General features: G+C 36.7%; 1 protein-coding gene across 1 annotated transcript in view; it reads left to right on the top strand.

Annotated features, from left to right (window-relative positions):
* Positions 1 to 26,907, top strand: part of FER (FER tyrosine kinase) — a 153,454-nt gene that overhangs the window by 63,280 nt on the left and 63,267 nt on the right. Inside the window, 4 exon segments of the mRNA XM_034072609.1 lie at positions 1,592 to 1,795; positions 4,786 to 4,908; positions 22,780 to 22,836; positions 25,997 to 26,112. Of these exon segments, the coding sequence (XP_033928500.1) occupies positions 1,592 to 1,795; positions 4,786 to 4,908; positions 22,780 to 22,836; positions 25,997 to 26,112 (500 nt within the window).

Here is a 26,907-nt window from a genome sequence, read left to right as displayed (position 1 = left end):
TTGTGAGGGTGGTGAGGCACTGGAATGGGTTGCCCAAGGGTGTTGTTAGTGCTCCATCCCTGGCAGTGTTCAAGGCCAGGTTGGAGAGAGGCTTGGATGACATGGTTTAGTGTGAGGTGTCTTTGCCTGTGACAGGGGTGTTGGAACTTGATCATCTTAAGGTCCTTTCCAGCCCTAACTATTCTATGATTCTATGATTCTACGTTTTTATAACTTATCAACTTAGATCTGTTGGTTTTCTTTCTTATATATGTCTGTGCCCATCTTTTACACTGGGGGCAAAAATGTCCTGACAAAATGTTTTGCTTGCTTAAAGGTGGAAGATAATGAAGTATGCAAAGTCTGAGCTCAGAATATATGTGGAAATACTGCACCATTTGTTTAATAAAATGTCATTCCCATTATTATTTTCTTTTCATTGACAGTGTAAGTACAGGAATAATGTGTCATTTTTTTGAGTTAGAAATAATACACTGCTGTTTGTTTAATTTTTCTCTTGAATAAGGGCAGCAGCTGGGGACTGCTTCATTTTATTTTGGAAAAAAAGTACTGTTTCAATGGATTGTTAAATAGGGAGAGAGAATTTAGGCTCAGAATAAGTAAAGAGGACAGTACTAGCATGATGAAGGATATGAGGGCATTTCCCTCCACTCAGAAGGGATGTTTTTAATCGGGGCAGAGCAGTAGGAGAGATTAATTCAGAACTGTATGCTTTGTTTGTATCTGTTTGTGCATAATTGAGGTGTGGGTCTTCCTACTGTTATCTAAAATGCAGCTCAGCAGGCTTGCCTGGGACACATTCACATGCTTGTTCAACTCATGATACAGAATGCACTGTTATTTTGTTCAGTTTTACTACTCTGGCAGTGAGAATTTCTGTGAGTGCTGACACTAATGATTTTGACTGATGTAGAGCTTAAGTAAAGGCTTTTCTGTCTACCTGTAACAAATAAATCTTAAGTGTTCACTGACCAAAATACCAAGTGTTTCTCAGTGTTTTCTTAAACAATGAAAGCATGTTAAAATTAATATGTTAAATTGGTGGTTAAAACTCATTAACTACCATTTATAGCCAGTATACACAGGTGCATATTCTGTGTTACAGCATAAATGCTAAGAAAAGTATCTCCTAGAGCTATTAACTGATTTGGGATGCAATTGGCAAATAAATTGATGAAAACAATTTACCTAGTTCAAATGCTTTTTATAAATCAATTTCTTATGTTTTTTTATTTGAGAAGTTTCTGTCTTTAAAAAGAAATGGTTCATTTTGAATTGCTGTTAATAACACTTGAGATGTTCGAGAAAGAGTTGGTCAGTGTGACTGGAAAAAATGGAAGGCAAATAAAAAATATTAAATAGTTTTATGGGTGTTTCCATAATCTTTTGCATTTTGTATGTGAATTTTTTAGGTGATAAAAAGGTGATCCCTGTGTCATTTTTGTAAATGTAAGAGGCTTGATTTTGTTTGTTGACGGAAATACGTAATTTAGATACAGAAATGGAAATCGTTGTTTAGCATGCTTTTCATGTCAAAGTAAACTAAAAAGAAGCTGTCAGAGTAACATTTTTCTTCAATATTTTTCCAAAGTTCTTTGATGTAATTTCAACCACTGAGAAACCACTGGCTGAGCAAGACTGGTATCATGGCGCAATTCCAAGAATAGAAGCCCAGGAGCTGCTAAAACAACAAGGAGACTTCTTGGTGCGAGAGAGCCACGGGAAACCTGGTGAATATGTCCTTTCTGTGTTTTCAGATGGACAACGGAGACACTTTATCATACAATATGCTGATGTACGTCTCTGACATAGTACTGAATATTTTAAATGTTAGGAAATTTATAATTTCAGCTAACCAGTGTAACCTATGCATAATTTACTATGGCAAATGGCTTTAGCCTTTATATGAAAATATGAAAGCCCTTGGAAAGATTTCCATCAATACTGAAATCGGGGGAGGGGAAAGATAATTATGGGAAACAAAATTATGAACTATGAGGTTATTCAACATCTTTTATCTTGCTTTAAAAAGTCAAGATATTTCTGTAAATGTTTTGAAATCCAGAATTTGTTATTACTAATTTATTCCTGTACATTTATTTTTAAACCCATTTTCTTAATTAGGCCACTTTTAATTCAGACTGTAAAGATTCCATTGAAAATTGCAAACATGCACAGAGGAAAGTAATCTGTGTTGATTTTTGTGTGGCTGGGAATTGAAACTGTTACATTAGAGATGTTCCTGTACTTTTTAGCCCTATGGATATTGTTCAGTATAACAAAAACTTGTGGATGTTGCAGAGCTCATATGCTTCTGAGGACCAGAATTTATTTCCTTGTTGCTCTAACTTAAGAAAAATTGTCCATTTTAAACCATATTTTAATTCTTACATGCCTTTATGCAGTGTATTTCTTCTTACTCTTCTTAATGCATTACTTGTGTTTTTTAATGTATTATTTGCTTTACTTTACAGAATTTCAAACTTACTCAAAATATGACAGTTCTTATTATTAGACGTTCTTGTAGTATGACATATCAGCAAATCATTCTTAGTTTTGATTCAGAAATGCTGCCAAGACATATTTCAGACTCTTGCAATAAAGTCTCCCACATACAGGAAAAACCCCACAAATTTAATCATATAACAAGATTTACAGTGGGAAATTTACTTGTCAAAATCCCTAGCTGATGCAGCATGCCTGTATGAAGTCAATATTGTGTACTTGTTTGTTTTGTTTTATGAGAGGAAGTGATATTTTTAAAAATTTGCTGAAGTTAGGAGGATTTGCTTACAGAAGCCAATTATATGTTAATCATTATGGGCCCTAACCCCAACCCTAAACTTAACTCAGTACAGCTGGAGTTTTAATTAATTTTCACCTAGAGTTTTCCTTACAGAAGTGAACCTTTGCACAAAGTCAGGGTTGATTTTAGTTTGATTCTATAACCTGAAAGCATTTTGACATGGCAGGATGCAGAATGAGAAAACAGGAGCAATTAAATTACCTGTACAGTCTTATAAGGTGTTTGGATCTCTCTGATCCCGACACTGCAGAAATAAATGCGCATTATATACTTGGTGTGGCTGGAACAGTTTTGCGTAAAATACATGACAAGTAGACCTTCATAGAAATGTAGATTGGACTTCCTAGTCGGTTAAAGTAGAGGATTTTGGTTAATAAGTATTACTTTGAGGCTTACCTGTAAGAGGACTCATTTTTGTACTAGAATTTTCCACAAAAAAAAAAAGTCTTTATTTCTATAATTTCACTACTTTCTCTTAGGAATGACATTTGAAATGTAAGACTGATGTTGTTTAATATTTCGTAGCTTGGGTGGCCTGCTTTTTCTGCTTTTAAGTTTAGTAATAGGGCATTATGTTCGTCTGATCTTGGGATGCATTTGTGTCAGATTTCCTTGACAATCATAGAAGCTAAAACCTTTTTCTTAAATAAATGCAGGACTCCTTATGTAGTCCTATGGGATGAATTTTGAGCATTTATTGTGGCAAAAAAAAAAAGAGCATTAATTGTAGAAAGAGTAAAGCTTATTAGGCTCTAAAAAGTAGATGGTGGGATTGTTACAGTCACATAACAAGAGGGATTGCATTCATGAGCATTTTGGCAGGGAAGTTTGAGGAGAGCTTAGTGCAAGGGATTTGTTTGTTAGAATTGATATGAACAGTGTAATCAGGTCTCTATGACTGGTCAAATCACACTTTTGGAACACTGACAAGTCTCCATATGAAGGCCAAACTTGGTGTCCAGGAGTGTTCTCTCTCTGTTATTTTGAAGTTTTATGTTAATACAACTATGTGTGTGATAGATGACTTTAGCATTTAGCTTTAAGCACCAAAATTCACTGTTGTCATTCAAGGTAGCTGCTGTTTCTTGAGTCTGTGCTTTATCCAAATGTTAGTAATCTTAGTAAGACATTCAGGAGAATGAAATAAATACTTCTTTTCTATTTTTTTCCCCATCAAGAGGGTGGGCAAAGATGAGCAATGACAATAACATTTTTTTCTCCTTAAAACCTGAAAAAATTGTATGTCATAGCAGTCTTTGCTAAGAAAATGTTACGTGCTTCTAAGAAACTAGTAAGGATTTAACTGTTTCCATTGTGTTTAATTATATATATAAAAAAATAAATTTATGAAGTGAGGGACGGAATTCTGTCTTGCCCAACTTCTCTGTGAATTCTGTGCATAACCTGCCCTTTTTTTTTTTTTTAGCTGCTGTAGACTCCTCTGGTCTATACTGCTTATTAAAGATCAATTATGCATCTTGGGCTCTGTGCTAGGGATTTATTGATTTTATCAAACATTGTAAATGCAGTGAGATCAAAGTTAGGTAGTGTTACTCATCTCCTGTTTATTTTATTGCCAGATGTTTAGGTTTTAGGTTGATATCTGTAATTCTTAGAACTTCAAGTAATTAGGAAGTTGGGGTTTTTTTGTAGTTTAGAATATTTTTTTTCACTCTGTCAGGGCTTTGACTGTCCTAAATATTTAAATTATGAATTTAAATAAATAGTTATTTTATCACGTTGCCTTAAATGAGTGATGCAGTAATTTTTCATTTACTAATTTATCATCTTTTTAACTATCATTCCATTTAATTCAGTAGAAATACTATTAAGTAGATCAGAAAAAAAAATCTAGTTCTGTAAAAGCAAATACTTCTTTACTTTGTTACTAGTGAGGGAAACTTGGTCATGCTCTTTTTCAGTTTCTTGTTCAAAACATTGCTTGTAGAGAAACAATATTTCCTTTTACCTCCATACAGAATCAATATCGTTTTGAAGGAACTGGATTTCCAACTATTCCTCAGCTCATAGAACATCATTACACAACAAAGCAAGTTATTACAAAAAAATCAGGTGTTGTTCTGCTGAATCCTGTTGTTAAGGTAATGCGTGCATTCCAAGAACTCTGTTTAATTGAAAAGAATTTGGAGAGGATGTTTGTATTGTTATTTAAGTTATGTTTCTGTGCAACTTCTTGGAAGATATTTCAATTCTTGCTCATTTTGTGACCGAGCTTTTCACCCTTCTCTCCTCCATGCAGCACATTTCTTTAGAATAATGCTTCATCCCGATTCCTGTAGTAAATCTTTACTATCTTGAAAGAATGTCATTCAGCATCTGACAAAATATCCTCCTACTTTTGTTTTTTGTTTTCCATTTTGTCATGGGTTCAGCAGTAGCAGTCATTTTTTCTCCTTCTTGGTAGCTGGTGCAGTGCTGTGTTTTGACTTTCGGGCTGGGAGCGGTTGCTGGTGGCGCGTATGTTTTGAGTTACTGCTTAAATGTTTGGTTTTGCCCAAGGCCTTTTCTAAGCTCATGCTCTGCCAGGAAGGAGAGGAGGCCGGGAGGAGGGAGAGATAGGGCGCCTGGCCTGGGCTAGCATGTCATGCTTGGGGAGGTAACTGGAAGTTGGCTGGAAGGGGGGGGGGGGGAGGTTAGCTCTCTTCCAGGTTGGGCTCGTTTCGGCGGGTGGTATCGTTTTTTTGTTTATTTCCTCTAACATTGATTTATTAGTGGTAGCAGTATTTGTGTTATACCTTAATTGCTGGATTGGTTTTATCTCAATCTGTGGGAGTTATATTCCTCCGGTTCTCCTCCTCATCCCTCCGGGAGTGGGGAGGTGGGGGGGGAAAAGGGGTGTGTGGTACTGCGGGAGACTGAGGTGGGGTTTTAAACCATGACACATTTGGATTTAATTTCCAAGTAATTGAAAGTAGTAGTTCATTGCCCATAAAGCTTTGATGAAGAAATTTTTTTTTATAAAATTGAGTTCTTTGACTAGTAAAGTTCTCATGAAATTTGGAAGTTACAGCAACTCTTTTGTCTCTATTTTATGTGTCAGAAATAAGTTATACAGACACAGAGAAAGGTACTGTCATTCCAGCATCACTGCAGGTTTGAAATAAGAAGTCCCTCTTTAATCAGTAAGCTATTGCTGAAAGTCTTTCAGAAGGTAAATTAAAGGGATGAAAATATTAAAGTATATGACTGTTTAGAAAGCTTAAGAGACTCCCTGGCTTCCGTCAGTAGTTTTGCAGTTAATATCTTTTTAATTGATGTTTATTTCATAAGCAAATTCTTTTCCACTTAAATCTTTGCATTTTAACTACGAGTAAGCCATTTGTTCTTATTTTTTTTTTAAGACTGGTTTCAAGTATATGTAAAGCACCTTCTGTGTATACAGAATTTCAGGAAGCATAACAGTTTTTATTTCAGAGTTAGTTTCCTACCCCAGTATTCTAGTCATTTTTCCCTAATAATCCTAAAAAATTAAAGCATATTCCATTCTCAGAATTGTGGGTTTTTTTAACACTTATCTTTGCTTACCAAATTATATGATTTTAAAATTTAAAGAATGGAGCTTTGTAAATACACATTTTGGGCTAATGTCTTGGTGATTACCAACTTGGCACTTTATTGAATGTAAAATATTGCTTAAATTCATTGTGGAACATATGAGAAAATGTCAGACATTATTTTTGATGCATGAATAAGTCGTATTTTGGTACAAAATGTTTAAGCAAAAATAAAGGGCTGTCAAACTGAAAATATCTTTTTGTACCTATTTGCAAGTTTTTGTCTTCTATAATACAATATTTGCTTTAAATGTTTAAGGACTTTTCTGTTTCCTGTTACTGTAGAGCAGGCCTATTTTAGCAAATGTAAAACTGTAGTGCAGTATGTTACTACATACTAAATGATACCAAAACTTAGTTATTCTCTGTTAATGTCAGATAGGAAAACATCTGGAAAATACCATCTCATCATTCTCTGTTCTTTACTTGGAAGACAAGGAGTCTCAGTATTCCTGACATTTTATTTTTGTTTTGCCATAACTTTTTTTATAAAGTCAAGTTTTAATTTATGCTCAGTTTTATGTAACTATCTATTGGCAAATAATTTTCCCACTACCTATACTATGAAGAAATATGGTCCCAAATCAATTTCCTGATCATTTCTCCATGACTGTAGTTGATCTCATGACCTTTGAGACATAAATGTACGAACAGAGCATGTGAATATCTCAGTGGCAACCATGCAGACCTGTATGACTGTGTGGTTGGTCTTTCCGGGGCTTGAACCCATACCACTATGTTGTGTCATAATCTCCTTACAAAGGGATGGAGAACAACTTTTTAAGGCAGGGGTTTTCTACAGTCACAGTTTTTCATTTTGGTTTGTTTGGTTTTTTGTTTGTTTGTGTGTGTGATTTTGTTTTGGGTTTTGTTTTTGTTTGTTGCCTTTTTTAAATTTTTTTTATTTTTAGGGGGAAAATGGGGCGGGACTTCTCTATACTTGTTGAGTTAGTCTGAACTAAAATTAGTGGAAATACTAATATTTCCTCTAGAATCATGCTAGTTTTATGACCAGTTGGTAGTAGATTTGAGCTGCAGTGCAAGTACTTTTGGCTATTCAGGTTTCCTGAAGTGCTGCAAGTAATTCATAAAAGCCAATCACACAGGCTCCATTTATTTTTACATATGACTTATTTAGTGCTGGTTTGCATCAGTCTTAATATGCAGAAGTATTTCCTTTAGGGTTAATGAACATTTCAGTTTTCATTCTGATAGTTTATACAAAGTAATGGAAAGGATGTCCATGGTTATACTGACTGCTAGTGCTGAGAAGAGTATTGGGTGACAGAAAACTTTATAGGTTTTTTGTAATACATTATGTAATTTATATATTTTATATATTGTATACAGGCTTTCAAGAATATATGAAATAGGATCTGAGTGTCTAATATGTGCTTATACTTTGTGTAAGCTAAAACCAGTGTACCTACTGCTTGATGACCAGTAACCTGAACCAAGGAAGACAGTGTTGAAAGGGTGTTAGCTGGATGATATAAATTGCTTTACAGCAGCTGTTGTTAAACATACAAAACAAACAAAAAACCTGCCCCAACACAAAACAAAAACAAAATACAACAAACCCAACTAAATAATTTTGTTTTGTAATACCTTTCAGTCTGGGCTATGATGTTATGATGATTTTAGCTCTCCCATTGGATAAAAACTAGTTGTTGGAAAAAGTGTTTCAGAACTAAGACAAAGAATGTTGTGAGCTTTCTGTTTTAATTTGCAGGGAGCTCCAGCTTTTATATGGGCAAGTGGAGACATTTTAAATTGCATTCAGAAATAGCATGTGCACTCTGACACCTAGTGTTGCCGTATTTTAGGCATCATATGCTATTATCAGAACATTTTTGATCATTTCCTTAAAATTCATTTGACATCTACGAAGATCTTCAAGACTGTTTTCTTTGTTTGTACTATAGCTGCAAAGCAGTCTTTGTCATTTTGTGCAGTATTTAATCTTTTTATACAAATTGTTTTCCCTGTAACAGCCTACTTAGGAAATGAAAGTTAAATATAACAGAACTTCACAGAAAAAAATGTATGCTTTGTAGTTTGTTTTTGCATTCCCAGTCATTCATCCTTCTTTACTATATTAGTAAAATTAGTGTTCACCTTCTGTGATGTTGCCCTTGAAAGGAGCAATCTTATTTGTGTCACAAAAAGCTTGTCCCACATCCTATTTCATGTAGACCAAATCTGTCTGATTGGAATTTTAATGGTACTGTAAAAATAGAATTTAAATTAGAAAAACTGAAGGTATTAAAAACGTATCTGCAAGTGATTTCTTTAATAAAAAAGTCTCTCATATTTATTTATAATCTTTAGAAAAAATGTATGTTAGGTTCTTCAGTTCATTATTGATGAGGTGACTGGTATGTAAAACCCTTGAATAACCTCAGTGCACACCCAAGGACATTATTAAAATAAATGCTATTTTAACCATATTAAATAAATTTTAACTTTCTAACATCCTTGACATCATTTTGAGAAGGTTTTAAAATTTACTAAAATGAATTTTTTTACATGTAAGAAATCTGTTTTAAGTTGTGAATAAGCTTCAGTTTAACTACTAGAAAAGGGAATAATCAAAGAAATAATGAATGCCATGTTTATTTGGATACATGTGCATTCATGTTTTCACTTGGATCAGAAATATGCTCTTGAAACAAATCTGCCCATGGCACTTTGCATTCTTTGCTTCCATTATTGAGCAGTTTCTGAGCATTCAAACATTCAGCTGAAAAAAAATGGAAGGTGCACATCTGCTCATGAGAAGCCATTGGGTCTTCAGAAGCATGACACACCTTGTTTGAAGTGATGTTTTTCCCCCAGATGCACATTTCAGGTCCTCAGCACTGTTTCACTTCACAGATCTGCAATTGTCAAGATCGCTAGTAACAATGAAGTCCTAGTCTTTGGATCCTTAGAAAAAGATCCAAGATCCAAGAAAATGATATATTTGAAAAAGCATGACAGTCAGGTAAAGTTCCCAATGACTGGGAAAAGGGAAGTATAGCCCTCATTTTCAAGAAAGGGAAACTGGAAGACCCAGGAAAATACAGACCAGTCACTCTCACCTTTGTATGAGGTAAAATCTTGGAGCAGATTCTCCTGGAAAGCATGCTGAAGCACATGAAAAACAGCAGGGTGGTTGGTGACAGCCAGCGTGGCTTCACTAAGGGGAAATCCTGCCTGACCAATTTGGTGGCCTTCTATGAGGGGTCTACGAAACTGATGGAGAGGGGCAGAGCTGTTGATGTCATTTACCTGGACTTGTTCAAAGCATTCAACACTGTCTCACACAACATCCTTGTCTCTAAATTTGGGGAGACATCAATTTGATGGATGGACCACTTGGTAAATCAAGAATTAGCTGGATGGCCATACACAGAGTTGTGGTCAACGGCCCAGTGTTGATCTGGAGACCAGTAACAAATGATGTCTCTCAGGGGTTGGAGTTGAGACTGATCTTGTTCAACATCTTTGTTGGTGACATGGACAGAGGGATTGATGCATCCTCAGCAAGTTTGCTGACAACACTAGGTTTTGTGGTCTGGTTGATACCTGGAGAGAAGGGATGGGATTCAGAGGGATCTTAACATACTTGAGAGGTAGGCCTGTGCCAGCCTCATGAAGTTCAACCAAGTCAAATACAAGGTCCTGCACTTGGGTCGGGGCAATCCCAGGCACAGCTACAGGTTGGGCAGAGAAGAGATTCAGAGCAACGCTGTGGAGAAGGACTTGGGGCTGTTGGTCAATGAGAAAATGAACATGAGCTGGCTTCAGTGTGCCCTCACAGCCCAGAAAGCCAACCGTGCCGTGGGCTGCATCAAAAGGAGTGTGATCAGCAGGTTGAAGGAGGTGATCCTGCCCCTCTACTCTGCTCTCGTGAGACCTCACTTGGAGTATTGTGTGCAGTTCTGATGTCCTCAACATAAAAAGGACATGGAACTGTTGGAACAAGTCCAGAGGAGGGCCAGGAGGATGATCAGGGGACTGGAGCACCTCCCATATGAAGACAGGCTGAGAAAGTTGGGGCTGTTCAGCCTGGAGAAGACAAGGCTGCGTGGAGACCTCATAGCAGCTTCGTGGTATCTGAATGGGGCCTACAAGGATGCTGGGGAGGAGCTCTTAATTGGGGACTGTAGTGATAGAACAAGGAGTAGTGGGTTCAAATTGAAACAGGGCAAGTTCAGGATAGATATAAGGAATTAGTTCTTTATTGTGAGGGTGGTGAGGCACTGGAACAGGCTGCCCAAAGAAGTCGTGAATGCTCCATCCCTGGCAGTGTTCAAAGCCAGGTTGACAGAGCCTTGGGCAACATGGTTTAGGGTGAGGAACCCCGCCTATGTCAGGGGATTAGAACTGGATGATCTTAATATCCTTTCTAGCCCAAACCATTCTATGATTCTGTAATCCTCTGTAGTAAATTCAGATTCTGAGCTGATGGAAATTAAAACTTTGTCAGATAATTAAGCCATATTTATATATTGCCATTAACTTTCATTTTAAAACTGATTCCATTTTGATGTGACAGAAAAGCCTGGAATATGACCTCAACATTTTCTGTACATGGGAAAATGATGAACCAGTTAATGCTGAGTGAGCACATGAAAATGAAAAGTGTGAAGAAAAAATTCACACAATGAAAAGTGTGAAGAAAAAAAAGTGATTTGTTATAGTGGTTCTAATATTCATGAAAAAGTTTGCAAATAATGTAACAATTCTGTGAATATGATGCTGTCTCGCCAGAGTATGTTAGTGTTAGAGATGAAAAGAAATGATGAAGAAATATGCATTTAATGGAGAACACTGCTTTCATGAAAATGCACTCATAGAAATCTGACGTGATGCTTATTTTTCAGTCACTGAACCAATTTGAGTAGTTTGCATTTACAAGTCTTTGAGCTGAGCTTTCAAAGATGAACAGCATGAAGTGTATCTGCTCCATGTTTCAGCTTCTTAATAGTACCACAGAAGTAATACTGGCTCCTTTAACATTTAGTTAGCATGCACTTATCCATGCAAAGCTAAACAGAAGTTGCTTTCCTGCATTTTGTCTCTCATTAGTGTTGGTTGGCTTTATGGGTGTTTTGTGTGGTTTTGCTTTGTTTTGAAAAACAAGCTGAAGTTTGCTGAAGCATAGAGACTTACCAAAGAGACTTTCAAGTTTATCATAAAGTCATTCCATCACTCAGAGATTCTCATCTTGTGACAGAAAAGGGAAACAGCTGCAGTAATTATGTGCCTTTTGGGATATCATAGAATCATAGAATAGTTAGGGTTGGAAAGAACCTTAAGTTCATCTAGTTCCAGCCCCCCTGTCATGGGCAGGGACACCTCACACTAAACCGTGTCACCCAAGGCTTCATCCAACCTGGCCTTGAACACTGCCAGGGGTGGAGCATTCACAACCTTCCTGGGCAACCCATTCCAGTACCTCATCACCCTAACAGTAAATGATTTCTTCCTTATATCCAATATAAATCTCCCCTGTTTAAGTTTCCATTTGTTTGGTCTGAGGACAGTTCTTTAGGGAGCAGAAATCTCAGCTGGAAAGGAAGAAGCAGGCTGTAGCAGTGAGCAATTCAGTTATTGCAATTTTACCTATGCTAGGTTTGTAGCTCCAAAGAGGATCTGTCTGTGAAATGCAAGTGTGATACCCATGCATCTGACCAGGCTTGTAGCAACGCTGAGAAGCACCTGGTGGTTATGGTCAATGTATGTTCATTTTTGGCCCAAAGCTCTAATTCTCATGAAGTCTGATACATGCATTTTTCAGTGTTAAAATACATCTTTTCTCTAAGAAAATTGAAACCACAGTGCGAAGTGAGGATTTATAATAAGTAAAAGATGTACTTATAGAAAATTACTGTACATATTGCATAAGCACAAAATGAATTTTTTGCTACTTATTTGCCATTCAGTGATATGATGATCATGCAGAAGGCTTTTGATTCATATGTCAAGAAAATTGGTAGGGTTTTTTTTAGGAAAATTTGGCTGAATTTTTAGTAGGTTTTTAAGTTTAATTCTGGAATCTGAAGAGAAGGCTGCAGCTATTGGTATTTGATAGCAGAGTTTCATATTTTAATGCTAGAGATGGATTTCAGTTCCTATTTCCACTGAACATAGATATGTTGTGCAATTCCTTTTAAAGCTTTTTAGCAGAGAGTGTTGCAATATTTCTGTCAGGTAACAATAAGAATGCATCTTTCGTAATGCTGGTCTGTACTTTCAAGAGACTGCATCCTAATGAGAAAAGGTAAAAAGGAGAGTAATTTTCTCATTATGCTAACAAAGTGCTAAACCAAGTGTATGTATAATTTCAGGTGTCTTGAGTACTTCTAAAATTTAGAGTATTTTTTATAAAAAAAAATCTTAAAAATATGTCATAATAGCAGAGACACATAATGCTACCTGAACAAAGTTGATTTATATCCAGTGATCAAAGTTTTCTGTAGCTTTGTTTTAAAGGCCATAGCACTGAAAATCTGCACTGCTAAATGTTTCTGATTCAGCCTTGTCTGTATGTTATTTCTTTCTGTGATCAGGTTTAGAATAAAATCGGAAGATAACGCTTTTAGAGGGTGCACCTGCAGGGAGGGTGCAAAAAGCATGGAGCCAGGCTCTTTGTATTCCTTTCTTTTTAAATCATAAAGAATGTTTAAATGGGAAACTATGTTATCATACAGTTTTTTTGCCTTTGAGCATATGGAAGATTCTCACTGTTTTGGAGGGCATTATTTGATAACAGGCAGATAACTTCTCTGCATGTATTTGATCAACAGGTGATTCAGAGTACTTCAGTTTGGGGGCTGGATTTACTGTATTAGGTAGAGAGGAATGCTATAAGTTTCTTTACTGTGTTTGAAATATAATGGTTTTGACATAAACTTGACTTTCCTTTTCCTGTGCTTAAGGATTTCACATTCTGTATCTGGTTCCTTCTCAGGGTTTTTTTCTTCTTATTTTTTATTTCCTGTATTTTTTCCTGAAAGATCCTTAGCATCTAGTCCTTTGATGAATAGGAGAGTATAAACTTAAGGAAATACTGTGCATCCTTCAAATAAAAAACTGAAGAAAACTGAGTTTGCATGTTGACTTCTACAGTAATTTTGTCTATTGATCTTCAAGAAAGTATGCTCAAAGAAAAGATGTGCAGTCAATCTGTCACTTTTGCAGCTTACTACATAGTAGCTTTTGCAAATCTCAGTTCTACCTTCTAGATTTATGGTGGTTTAGAATTTGGTTTGACAGAAAGGTTGAACTACACAGTGGTTTTTTAGGGAACAAGAACAGGTCAGATGAAATAGTGCTTTTTTCCAAGGAGGTGAACCTATTTGCACTATAATTCTGTTTTACAGCTCACATTGAATTTCATCAGTGTGGCTTAATACAGGGCTGATAATAATGCAAAACAGCTTCTATAACAATTTTTACAGCTCATGAATCTTTATTCTGAAACAGTTTTAAAGAAGTTGTCCACAGGGTGTTTTTAAAACCCTTTTTGTAAAACTCACTTGTTCTTATGAAAAATCTTTTCCACTAGCTACCTTTATTTCTGTACATAATCTGAAGGACTTAAAACCCATAGGTTATGATTCATGAAATTGATATGCACATTAGATATACTGGCATAAGTGATGTCAAAAATAGTACTTCTCTAAGAAAATAGTTTCTCATTTCCACATTTTTAGGCCTTATCCGCATGTACACAACTGTTACTGACTTTCTTTTTTTCTCTGTTTCATCAAGTTCTGTTAAGTGGTATCTAAATGTGATTAAAAAATATTATTTTCTTATCTGTTAAAAAAAGTCTTACTCTAATTATCATTAATACTGAAAATGAAAGATGGACTTTTTCTTTCTGTTTTTCTTGTGGAAAAATGTCTCTTAGCTGCAGTAATTCATAGTATTGTTATTTTCTATGTCATTTGGAAGAAGGAGAGCAAATATTACTTTCCAAAATATATTTCTGAATGCATTTTTTCTGTATACAGCATGGAGAAATGAGCATAATGCATGTTTATGCACCATACTTGTGAGAGGCTGACACTATAATTCTATTTTATTTTAGAGTAATGTTAATGATTAATTTACTGGGGTGAGGAAAAAAGGGATGGATATGTAGGCTTTTGCTGAATTCTTCATGCTGTGTTCAGGTAGATTCTTAGGTTAGGAAGTCTTATGTTTTCAGTTCTTTTAAAGTAATACGTTTTCCTTTTGCTTCAGCCATTTTGGGTTTCTCCAAGTCAGCTAAGGTTTCCAGTTTCAAGAGGTCTTTACCCTTTTTTGCTTCTATTACTCCTACAGTTAAGATTAAAAGTGATGGCAAAATTTGCTGTAGATACTGCCTTCATTAGCATGATGGTATCCAGCTTTATATTTTAATGTGGTCAGAAGTAGCTAGAGTAAATAATGTGACAGGGATCATGAAATAGTAAAGTGATGATAACATTGAGTTCTTATTTATTCATACTGTGGTGGAACCTTCTCAGGATTTGCTCACTCTTCCTCTTTTACAAATCTTGCTTTGGCTTCTGTGTAAGAATCTTGGTTTTGTTTCATGACACTCTGAAACTGAATGTAAGCGCAGTTGGCATTTTCTCTTTATCCCTTTTTCTCTCTCCTATTAAAAATTGAAAGATTTTAAAGACAAATGTTTAAGCTGAGGCTCATAAATTCATATCTAATTCCCTAAATGTCTGTTTTAAAGATACTTAGTATGTAATTGCATTAATGCTCATTGTTAATTTGAAAAAGTACAATTTTAGAGTACTTCATGATTGACATCATTACCAAAAATTATAGAAAAATAGTGCTAGGGGCATGTGAACACTAAGTATTTGTTCTGGGTTGTTTTTCATCTCACTGAAAGCTGTTACAATTTACTGCAATTAATTCATGAGACTGCTTCCTGGCATAATAATTTGTGATTTCTTTGATGTAGTTCCTACTAATGAAGGAAGATGGGCAGGAGGAAAACTACACTTCAGACTTGAGCTTACCTGGAAGACATTCAGGGCAATAGTGATAATGTTTCAGTCTCATAGCTCAGAAAAAGAAAAATGAGGTTGTGTCTTGTACAGCCACCATCTGCTGTTCATACTTTGGCCTCAGTGGTCTTGCACACAACACTTAATACCTGCCTCTTCGCTGAAGAAAGGACCAACTGATTCCCTACTGACTGCTCAGGTCTTGAAACTCACTGTAGTCCAGGGAACCATGAGGCTTACTAACTAACATATTCAGATAGCTTTATTTTACAAGTAAAAAGATAAATTTCTAGTTATTTTGCCTAGTTGACACCTTGTTTCTTATCACTTTGCCAACAGATCTAGCAGTATCTTCAAAGGGAAGATGCAGAGATAGGACTCCAAACATGTTATTAGTGAAAGACTAGGTCACTAAGGGTCTTGAGAGCATCCCCTATCCTGGATGGGGCTTAGCATCAAAAGGATAATGCAACTGAGGACTGCTGCTATCACCCTCAGCTGAGTGAAGGTCTGAGGCAGAGCCAGACCCTGTCCTGTGGAAGCCACTTTTGGCTGAGGCTCTGCTGCTCAGCTGAGACCCATCTCCTGCTGCCTTGCACTCCTGTGCCTAGTCATGCACCAAGTTCATCAGGCCCTGGCCCTTGGTGCCCAGATTGCTTCCGGACTGAGCATTGCACTGCCTTGTCGCTAAGAATGTGCCCATCAGTCGTGGGCGGTTGTCTGACTCCTGTTCCCATCAGTGGCCTTCAGCCTGAGCCCGACTCACAGGCTGACCTGGCTTGGCCGCAGACCTGCTTTCACCAAGGACGTGACTGATCTGAGCTTGGGGCTGCCCACCCAGCCTAGCCTGCTCCCTTGCAGTGGAGTGGGTGAGCCTCAGGGGTCCCCCATGTCTCCAGGGAGCAGCCAGCCCTCGCAACACATTGTTGCTCTGCTGCTCAGGAAATCAGGAGAATGAATAAGCAAGGAAAATTAAACAAAATAGGTGAGAGGATGTGACTTCAGAAGACAGTGATGCCTTTTGCAGCCTGGAAAGAAAGAATATCTCTGCCTAGGGTGGTCTCAGTGGGGTTCCTGCTCATCTTCCTTCTCAAGAAGAAGGTGAAAGTCCACCTTGAGGCAGTTTCTTCCTATCATTAGGTATCTCGTAATTTCCACGATACTCTTCCATAGTGTCTCAAAACCCTGCTCTTGCCAGATAGCTCCTCGTGTCTGATAAAAGTTATCTCCCAAGAGGCACTGGAGCTTTATCTGAGCTGAGCCAAGTTGGTTACTGTGCTTAGCTAAGAAGTTTGGCAGTCACTTTCCCCTCATGGGGAAGACCATAGGGCATAAATAAAGTAGAATGTGGTAAAGTCCTGTATTTCTTAATTCCATTTGTAAATAAGATATATTATTAACATAAAAACCAAGCATCCTCAAGCACTAAAGTCTGTAACTGGATTTGTCTAAAGTGCTTTTATATTCTGTGGCCCAAGATTAACAATACAAAAATCTGAACAAGCATGAGTTAAAGAGAGATTTACAGTGGTCTTACAAGAAGGTGGCTAAGCAGGCTCCTTCTGGGGGGAATAGTAGTGTATTGATAGTCTCCAGAGTTCTGTCCTCTCTCATTCAGGTTAGTTTATGATTAGGTGTGGAAATGAGGTGGATTTGCTCTATTTGATGTAGAAGCAGCTCAATTAAAAATTTCTATGACTTAAATTGATGGGCATTACAGTGTCTGTTTATCTATACCTACACTAAAGATTATTTTTTATTTTTCATTTTTCTGTCACATTTCTAACTTTCAGTATCTTTTGTATGCATGATTAGTCTGTAGAATAATAGCATTTAACAATTGCAGAAATACTACTTTTTATTCCTAATTAGAATTAAATACTTCCAGAAGATCATAAAATTTGTGATCTGACAGGAATAACGTCATGACTTTATTTCTGGCTTTTTTTAATGATATGCTAGTATGCCTCCATTCCTTTGTCTGCTTAAAGGGTTTATTTAATTACTGGCAGCTATCAAAAATATTGAATGATGACCTATTCAACTCAGTGCAATTTGAATGCAATTAGTGAGACAACTTACTTGTAGAAAGAATCTTTTCTTTGCTAGTGTCCACCCTGCAATGCTCTTTATTAATTAAAGATAAATCTGAACCAGTGATACTTTGTTTTGAAACAGTATTTAAAGGGGTATGCAACACACTGCAAGTTAGAAAATCGGGTTTGTTTCTTGACAGATGAGTTTGGTTTTGTGCAAGTGCCAGAATTATACACTAGTATGATGTAGGTGATGACATAGCTTCTCTTAGATTCTTTCTCACTATCTGTTTGAGAAACTGCTGTTTTTACAGTTTGGGGTTGTAGTATTCCACAAGTGCCTGAAGATACTAGATAAAACTGCAGTGCATGCTGCCTTTTTAACTTAATATTTCTACTTGAAATGCTTTCTTTAACTTTACTAGTGCTATGGGACAGAGGGACTAACTGCAGCTTCAGAGTTGAATTCAGAAATGGACTTAGGGACCGTAATTGGAAGTTCTTTTTTACCATCACAGAATACAAAACTCTGTGTTGGGTTTCCAGCCTGTCTTTTCACAGCATGGGGAGTCATGTACCATAGAAGGAAATTGCAGTCTTAGGAGAAAATTCAAACTTAGCTAGTGCTAGGGCTTAGGCACTTCTGTCTGCATAGCAGTTACAGTGTGTAATCCCTATGCCCTGCAGCACCTGAGTATCTTAGGTGAAGGTATCTCAAGTGAATCAGTTCACTTTGCAAATAGAAAAATACAGTGCATTATGAAAGCTGCCATCTTTTTATCCAGAAGCTCAATGTTAACACTCAGAGAAGGCTATATAAGATGCAGGGGAAGGAGAATTCTGTTTTGATACTTCCCAGTGGGGGAAAGAAATAAATACTGTATTCATAGACTTTAAGGCTTTCACTGTATCTGAGAGAGAGAAACCAGGAAGGGGAAGCATGACACAAAAGCTTATGAGTGAGGGGAAGGAAATGAGATAGATAGAAAAAAGGGAGAAAGGGAGAGAGAAAGAAAGAGGAAGAGAGAAAGAAAAGAAAGAAAGTGAGAGAGAAGGAAAGAAGGAAGGAAGGAAAAGAAGGAAAGGAAAAAGGAAGGAAAGGAAAAGTTCTGGGTTACAGTTTCTGTTCTGTTAATTCTGTCAAAGTATGTACTTTGTGCTAATCTCATGTGGATCATCTGGCAAATATTGCCAGCGTCAGGTTCCATGACAAATGTATAAGTTAAAAGACTAAACAAATGATGAAAGGTGCAGTCAAAAAGAGTACAACATGCTAAGGGTTGCATTAATTTCCTGAGCTGTCTGCTTTTGAGGTCTGTGCAGGTGTTGCCTGACGATTAGTGAAAGGACAGTTCTGAAGAGATTCCATCTGGGAACAAAAAGGATCATTGAAGCAGCACCTGCCTCCTTTTCAGTCTGCTGGCTCAGCCTTGTAGCCACAGAAGTGAGACATATGATAAGTCTTTGAATTTAAGATATAGTTTATATACCTACAAAATTAATTCAAGATTTCTATTCATAAAAGATCTCATAAACAGCAAACTCTCAGTTTATGTACCACTGAGGTGAATATTCACCTGCTGATACATTGTAAAACTGATAATAGCAGGGCTGCATAATTTACGTATGCTGATTATTAAAGATTCTTTCTAAACCAACAACGGGAACTCCAGTTACAAAGATGATCAAACTTTGAACAGTCCTTTGTGAAAGCTCTGGCAGAACCATGATAATGTAATGAACGGGTTATACTGGTATAGTAAATGACTGAAAGTTTTCATAAAAAGTGCAGGTAGTGAATAATGTACTGATACAGTAATAACAAATCCTTCAACAGATTACTTGGTTCCAGTTTATATTGCCATTTATTTTGATTAGTTTTCTGAAGAGCTATGCATCAGATTTTTTCTCCATAAACAAGCCTTTGAAATGCCATGTTTTTACTATTTTCTAAAAGTCGCTCACTGAAGTACTGTATCATTGGAATTAAGCAGTAAAAAATCCACTACATTTTAATTGTATAACTTGTTTGCTTTTACATTTGCATCTCAATGTTAAAACCCATTATACTGATACCTCCAAGTAATCATTTTTGTGATTTTTTTCTTTACAAATTTACTTGCAAACTGTTTTCTTAAACTTGCATTTTACTCCTAAAGTGTGCACTTTAATGACACTTGCTATCTATCTGTAGTGTAACAGCTTCTGAATGAGGCATCCACCCAATCAGAAAAAAAAAAAAAATCTAGAAAATTTTCATTGAATAGAACATGTATGATTTTTAGTAAAATCAAAAGGAGGAGATCAAGGAAATACATTACTTATGATCTGATCGGTGAAGCAGTAGTTTTGATTAAGAATCTTGCCTACAGGAGAAAGATCATTTGATGTTGAAGATCCCTTTCAACCCAAACTGTTCTATGAGTCTATGTTGGTAGGGTATTTCCTCACAAGAGGAGCAGGAGTGGCAGAGTATGGATCCCATCACAGCATAGTGGCATGGCATCGAAATTCATGCGATGGGGCTGACAGGAGTTGCCTGCTGGAAGTGTGGGTGAACAGAGGCATTCAGAAAGTCTCTGGAATGTGGACACTGAGCACAGCTTACAGGAGCAGTGGTCTGTGTGATTTTGTGACATTATATGTAAGAAGAAAAAAAACCCACAGAAGTCACCATAGCAATGACACCCCACACATATACTTTTTTTTTTACTCTGCTGAATTCATGTCAGTCAAAAAATGTGGAGGTTACAAATTAGTAGCCACCTTCCCAGCAAGTGCAGCTTAAATCTTCTGTGCTTGTTTAATTCTTTCAGTTGCCCAGAACATTTCTGGCTTGTCTGATGACTAATTTCCTCCTTGCAAAAAGAGGGAGCCATCAGTCAGTACAAACCTCCACCTTCCTTAGGAGTTGACAGCAGACTTCACTGGTTGTACTCTCCGAGATCCACATACAAGAAAGATATGGACCATTAGAATGCATCCAGAGGAAGGGCACAAAAAGTTATCAGAGGAGTGGAACACCTCTGTTATGAAGAGAGGCTGACATTATTGGGGTTGTTCAGCTTGGAGAAGGAAAGACTCTGAGGAGACATTCATGCAGCCTTTTAGTATTTAAAGTTGACTTACAAGAAAGGCAAAGAGAGTCTTTTTGCTAGGGCCTCTAGTGACAGGACAAAGGGCAATTATTTTAAACTGGTAGAGAGTAGATTCAGGTTAGGTACAAGGCAGAAATTATATATTGTGAGGGTGGTAAGACCCTGGAACAGATTACCCAGAGAAAGGGCAGATGCCCCATCCTTGGAGGTGTTCAAGATCAAGTTGGATGGGGCTTTGAGCAACCTTATCTAGAGAAAGATGTCCCTTCCTATGGCAGGGGTGTTGGTCTAAATTCTCTTTAAAAGTCCCTTCTAACACAGACCATTCAGGGATTCAATGGACTATTTACACACAGAAAGTTTTTCTCTGCCTTCAAATTACAGGCTTATTTAGATTGGAAGGGTGTTCTTGAGATTTTCTCTTCCAATCCCCCTGCTCAGGTAGGTTCAGCTACTGTGGATTTCCCAGGACTGTGTCCAGTTGTGTTTTGATTGCCTTTTGATTTGAGATGAAGACTCTCATTCTGGGTTACCTGTTCAGTGTTTGACCACCCTCACAGTAAATTCCTCATGATCAGAATTAATTTCCTGATTTAAATAATGGGCATTAGTATGTGACCATTACCTCTTGCCCTTTTTCTAAGCACCACTCACTGAGAAGACTCTGGCTCCCTTTTCTGCATTCCTTGACGTCAGGTGTTATATGCATTGCAAAGATCCTGTTTTGCGCCAGGAGGTGATGTTAATGATTCCAGTAGGAAAAGGACTTAGAGTGTAGAAGATATAATTTAAAATACTGTCTGTTACAGCTAATACTGTAAGGAGAGAGTAATATAGACAATCTTGCACCCCTTTAGACAGCGGGAGCCCCAGGTGGCATAGCAGTGGATGGGCTGCTAGTCCACATACATCATGCTGAAGAATGCCTGCCTGTAGTAGAGATTCTCACATTTTGGTTATTCGAGCTATAAGAGGATCCTCTTACTATGAAGCAACTCTGTTCATTATTTGAACTGGTAAACAGAAAGGACATCCACATGAGAATTCTTGGAGCACTTGTAGATAAAAGTAAGGCCATGCAGGTGCTGTGGTTGCTGGTAACCAGTGGGAACTGCTTATGGGCACCATTGCAAGAGTAGTGGCAGAGTTCCTCCTGCAGACAAGGGAGCTGTGCAGCAGAACACAGGCCTAGGCTCACTCCAGTTAACTGCTGTGTAGATCACTAACACTGTAATGTACATCCTGGCTTCTTCCGGTCATGATCATATAGTGATCCTGACCAGTATGTGAGCCTTCTGGACCACTCCATGGTCCAGAAAACCTGGTAATCTAATGTATTAAGTATACTTCAAAGCCAGCATGTTTGACTAGGTTTTATGGGAGTTTTAATGAGATATAATTTAATAAGTTAGCATACAATTATTTAGATATTTGCCTTTTTCGTTAGTAATAAAGAATGCTTAGAGCCTTACTGCTAACAGGAGGAGCAGTAGTAGTGTTTGTGAGGTGGTAAGTCGACGAGGTGCTAGCAGAGAAGTAAAATGGGAAAATACTAAATATGGGTAAGACTTAAAATATCCTATTCTAACACTTTAGCTAAGTATTTATTAAATATGTCTGTGTAGCAGGAAGTTTGTAATTGCTTTTTATATGTCTTTGAGCTGTTGCAGAGTATTTGTACTGTTGCTCATCAGCACTCGACAAATACTTTAACTGGCATTTGTTACGTTGTCTTTTCAAGTAGTTGCTTGTAATATTTCAAACTACCACAGAAGAGGCACAAATATATGTTTTCTTAATATGTAGATAAACCTGTTCTTCATGTACATAGAAAAGAAAAATGTGTTTTTTTAGTCTACTATTTCATGTTACATTTCATGTTATGTTTCATATACTAAAATGAAGTTTTCTTATCTGATTTTGACTCAGGTATCTTATCTCATTCTGACCTGTTAAAAAACAGGTGCTAGGTATCATTTCCAAGGTTTGTATGAAAATTTGCATAGTGTTCTATCTGCATACATGCTGTCTTATTGTAGGCTGAATCTTCTGATAGAAATTTGCGAAGTAGTGTATTTCAGTATTTTATTGTGTAGCAAATCTTCTAAACTGTTCTATAACAGTTTAGATTTAAAACTTCCTGGGATGTTTTTGATTGAGCAGTCTGAATGCAATGGTTCTACCTAGTGAAATGTATCTTATAGAAAATCATATATATTTGCACAGACTGAAAATTATTCTTTACATTTCTTTCTATAGGATAAGAAATGGGTTCTCAATCATGAGGATGTCACATTGGGAGAATTACTGGGTAAAGTAAGTAATCAAGGGAGCTAAACAACATTTAGATAAGTATATGTTCATCATAGAGCCATTTTCTGTTTTGCTATATCTTTTAAATTGCTGTGGTATATGATTTTTGTATAAAGTCTTTTACTTTAGGAGAAAAGACAGCATTGCACTTTATATGTCACATTTACTGGTAAAAGAATGTGTATGCTGAAAGTATTTAACTGGCATACATATTTTTCTCTTTTGGAAGGCTTTTAAGCTAACTAGATTTCTATAAAGCACAGTGTGACTGTTTTACTTTTTGTAGTCTTACAAAAATGTTGCAAATTATAAAAATGGAAAAAAATATATGCTTATGTATTTATGAAATTTCTGGGATTAAGCATAAAATCTTATATAATGAGATTAAATGAAAATTTATTAAGACAAATATTCTCTATTTTGTATGATTTATTGCATGTGAAGTAATTTCACAACCATTTATATATAAAATTAATAATTGTATAATGTAGTTTATATCACAAATTCTGCTTCAGAGCTCCAAGTCTTTCAAGTCAGGTAAGCCCCATAACTCACTTAAATTCTTAGCATCTTTGCACCTACAAAGACGGTCCAAGGGTCACATTGGACACAATGTTACTAAGGATTACCCTAAAGCTGAAAAACAAGCTTAAATGAGGAGATAAATGAAAGCAGTAACTGCTGCCTTACTTTGATACACCCTAAAAGAATTGATAAACTATTCATGAAATGGGGGCGCTAAATACTATCAGAAAGTTCTGTTACTGAGGACAAAATCTCTTTGGCAGCATAAGATTACATAAAATTCTGTCTGCCAGTAAAAAGAACTGTGTCTGCATCTGACAGCTTCACATTCTTAAACAGAATAGTATCAAGGGAGAAAAATTAAGATGTTTCAGGCATTAAAAAACTTTGTCTTGCTAAAAAATAAAGATGGATTAGTCTTGATGAGTAAAGACAGTTAAAGTAATCTGAAAATTTAGTAAACTGAATTTACATGTTCACTGCGTATTTTTAGCACAAAGCATTTTTAACATTCAATAAAGACCCCTCAGTGCTTAAAAGCAATTATAGAAGGATATGGTTTTTAAAAAATACAGAAAAGGATACAAACTTTCTTGGAATACAGTATAAATCTGTTATGCCTCCATCTGTAGAAAGAGAGTCAAATTGGAAAAGGTAAGAATGACAGGACCATCAGCATCTGTATGATAGAAGTTGGAACTACAGCCATTCACCATAGAAGTGAGAAATCTGAGGGTCTTTAAAATCTTTTGTGGCCTGAAAACCTTAGGAGGAAGATCATGAAAGTTTAATGTGTGAGAGGACTCAAACTTCAGAAAACATAGAATCATATAATCATAGAATAGTTAGGGTTGGAAAGGAAATAAGATCATCTAGTTCCAACCCCCCTGCCATGGGCAGGGACACCTCACACTAAACCTTATCACCCAAGGCTTCATCCAGCCTGGTCTTGAACACTGCCAGGGATGGAGTATTCACTACTTCCCTGGGCAACCCATTCCAGTACCTCACCATCCTCACAGTAAATAATTTCTTCCTTAGATCCAGTCTAAACCTCTGCTGTTTAAGTTTCAACCCGTTACCCCTTGTCCTATTGCTACAGTCCCTAAGGAAGAGTCCTCACCAGCATCCCTGTAGGCCCCCTTCAGATACTGGAAGGCTGCTATGAGGTCTCCACGCAGCCTTCTCTTCTCCAGGCTGAACAGCCCCAACTTTCTCAGCCTGTGTTCATAGGGGAGGTGCTCCAGTCCCCTGATCATCCTCCTGGCCCTCCTCTGGACTTGTTCCAACAGTTCCATGTCCTTTCTATGTTGAGGACATCAGAACTGCACACAATACTCCAAGTGAGGTCTCACGAGAGCAGAGTAGAGGGGCAGGATCACCTCCTTCGACCTGCTGGTCATGCTCCTCTTGATGCGGTCCAGGATACGGTTGGCTTTCTGGGCTGTGAGTGCACACTGCTGGCTCATGTTCATTTTCTCATTGACTAACACCCCCAAGTCCTTCTCTGCAGGGCTGCACTGAATTTTCTTTTTGCCCAACCTGTAGCTGTGCCTGGGATTGCTCCGACCCAGGTGGAGGACCTTGCACTTGGCATGGTTAAACTTCATGAGGTTGGCAATGGTATGGAAATTTATCAGATGCCTAATTTAAATTAAGTTGTACTTACTCTTTGGGAAATGCAAAACTTTAATAAAAGTATGAGATGTTTAATTTTGGGAGGGTTTTTTTTCTTCTCCTGGATTTTTTTCATTGATAGCAGTGTTTTGTCATATACCCCACAATTTCCTTCTTCCTTCCATTTGTGTCCTAATTAATTTTCCTTTTTTTTATTTAAGTAAATATTACATCTGTTGGAGATAATTCTATGATATGTATTATTTCAGTTTTCTTCTATAAAAAAAAAACGAACAACCAAAACCCAAACCAAAAAATTTACGCTTGGGGTATGTTGTTGAACACCTGAAAATGATTATAAAAAGAGCTACTTCTAAAATCTTGTCCAAATATATAGAGCAGTAGTGAGGTTAAGTTTTTTAAAAAAAAATGTGAATCATGTAACTTTCTCAGGGGAGACATGACAAGGTATTTTTTGAAGCGGCTTTAAGTTATTGAGTGGTGTCAGTTTTCTTATTTTGCATTTTTTAATTTCCTGTATGTGTGAGAATGTATCCATTATTATGGTATATTTTGTCTTAGTTTCACAGATCATCTCGTGGTCACTTACAGGCTGCAAGTTGGAAATTGTTTATAAAATACAGTAGTGTGGAAACGAAACAGTGCAGGAGTAAGAATAAGAAAAAAATATCAATTATCTGCACTATTATCAATGTCTGTTTACTTTAGAAGTTAGTAAGAGGTTTTATGAGAAAATTGTAATTATACAGTTAATGGGTTTTCTTTTTCTTTTGCCATCAAGGTCAAAGTAGAACTCATACAGTGTCCATATAATAGATGTCTGTCCTTATAACTATGTCTGTGTGAATTGTATTGTGTTAGGGACAAATACTGGAAGAAAACTTCATTTGACTTCATAAACATTTCAAAGTTCTCTACCAGTTACATTAGCTTTCTGCATTACTTTTGTGGAGTTTTGTGAAGATATTCTTTATTTAGATTTTTCTTTTCCTGATTTCAGGGTAATTTTGGTGAGGTGTATAAGGGAATATTAAAAGATAAAACTCCGGTTGCTGTAAAAACTTGTAAAGAAGATCTTCCTCAGGAATTGAAAATAAAATTTCTGTCAGAAGCCAGGTAGGTTCTCTAAATTTAATTGAAATGTATACTTGTCGTCAGGTGGGTTTTTTTCAAGTTTTATTACTAGATGAATTTACAAAATCTAACCTTCAGAAAAATTCAAAGAAGCAGTAGTCAAACTTTTCCTTCCTTTCCCCTCAGTATATTCTAGAACTGTTTCCCTTGTAACTAAAGATACGCATTTTAGTATGTGAAGCACAGTAACATCTGCGCTTGCTGAAGCTACCTCTTTGGCAAAGCAAGCTCTGCCTATAAAACACAATTATGTTGGTTTAAGTGCTTCCATTTGGAACTTCTGTGATGTATCATGAGCACATTTAATAAGATTATACCAGTCATAAATCCTACTTTACATGTGTGACTAGTAGAGCTGATCAAATGTGGTGAGGTTACTGAACAGATTTCGTTTAGTAATTTTCTTTGTAGGAAGAGTTCACTCCAGTAGAGATATTTTATGTTGTGTCAGGTAGTATGTGATTGCATACTTGCTTTTCAAATAATATTCATGCCACAATATGCTAAGTATTCTGAATGTAGCCTGATGTAGATAGGTAAGTTCTGAGACCTCTCAGTAAAGGGGTATGTTGAGATAATTTCACAATTATTTAAATTAACCTTTTCACTTTTGCTCTGAAGCTTAATATGTGAAAACATTTTTACTCCTGAACTAGTATGACCAGTATGGAAAAGTACAAGATACAATGTACATTTAGAGAATGAAGATCAGCCACTGTATCTATTGAACTTTAAATAGCTCAGAATTTGGCAAGTGCCACTTGTTAAGCAGCCTGC

This window comes from Melopsittacus undulatus, chromosome Z, assembly GCF_012275295.1.
Source record: "Melopsittacus undulatus isolate bMelUnd1 chromosome Z, bMelUnd1.mat.Z, whole genome shotgun sequence".
NCBI lineage: Eukaryota > Metazoa > Chordata > Aves > Psittaciformes > Psittaculidae > Melopsittacus > Melopsittacus undulatus.
Note: the sequence above shows the minus strand (reverse complement) of the source record. Positions and strands in the feature narration are given on the sequence as shown.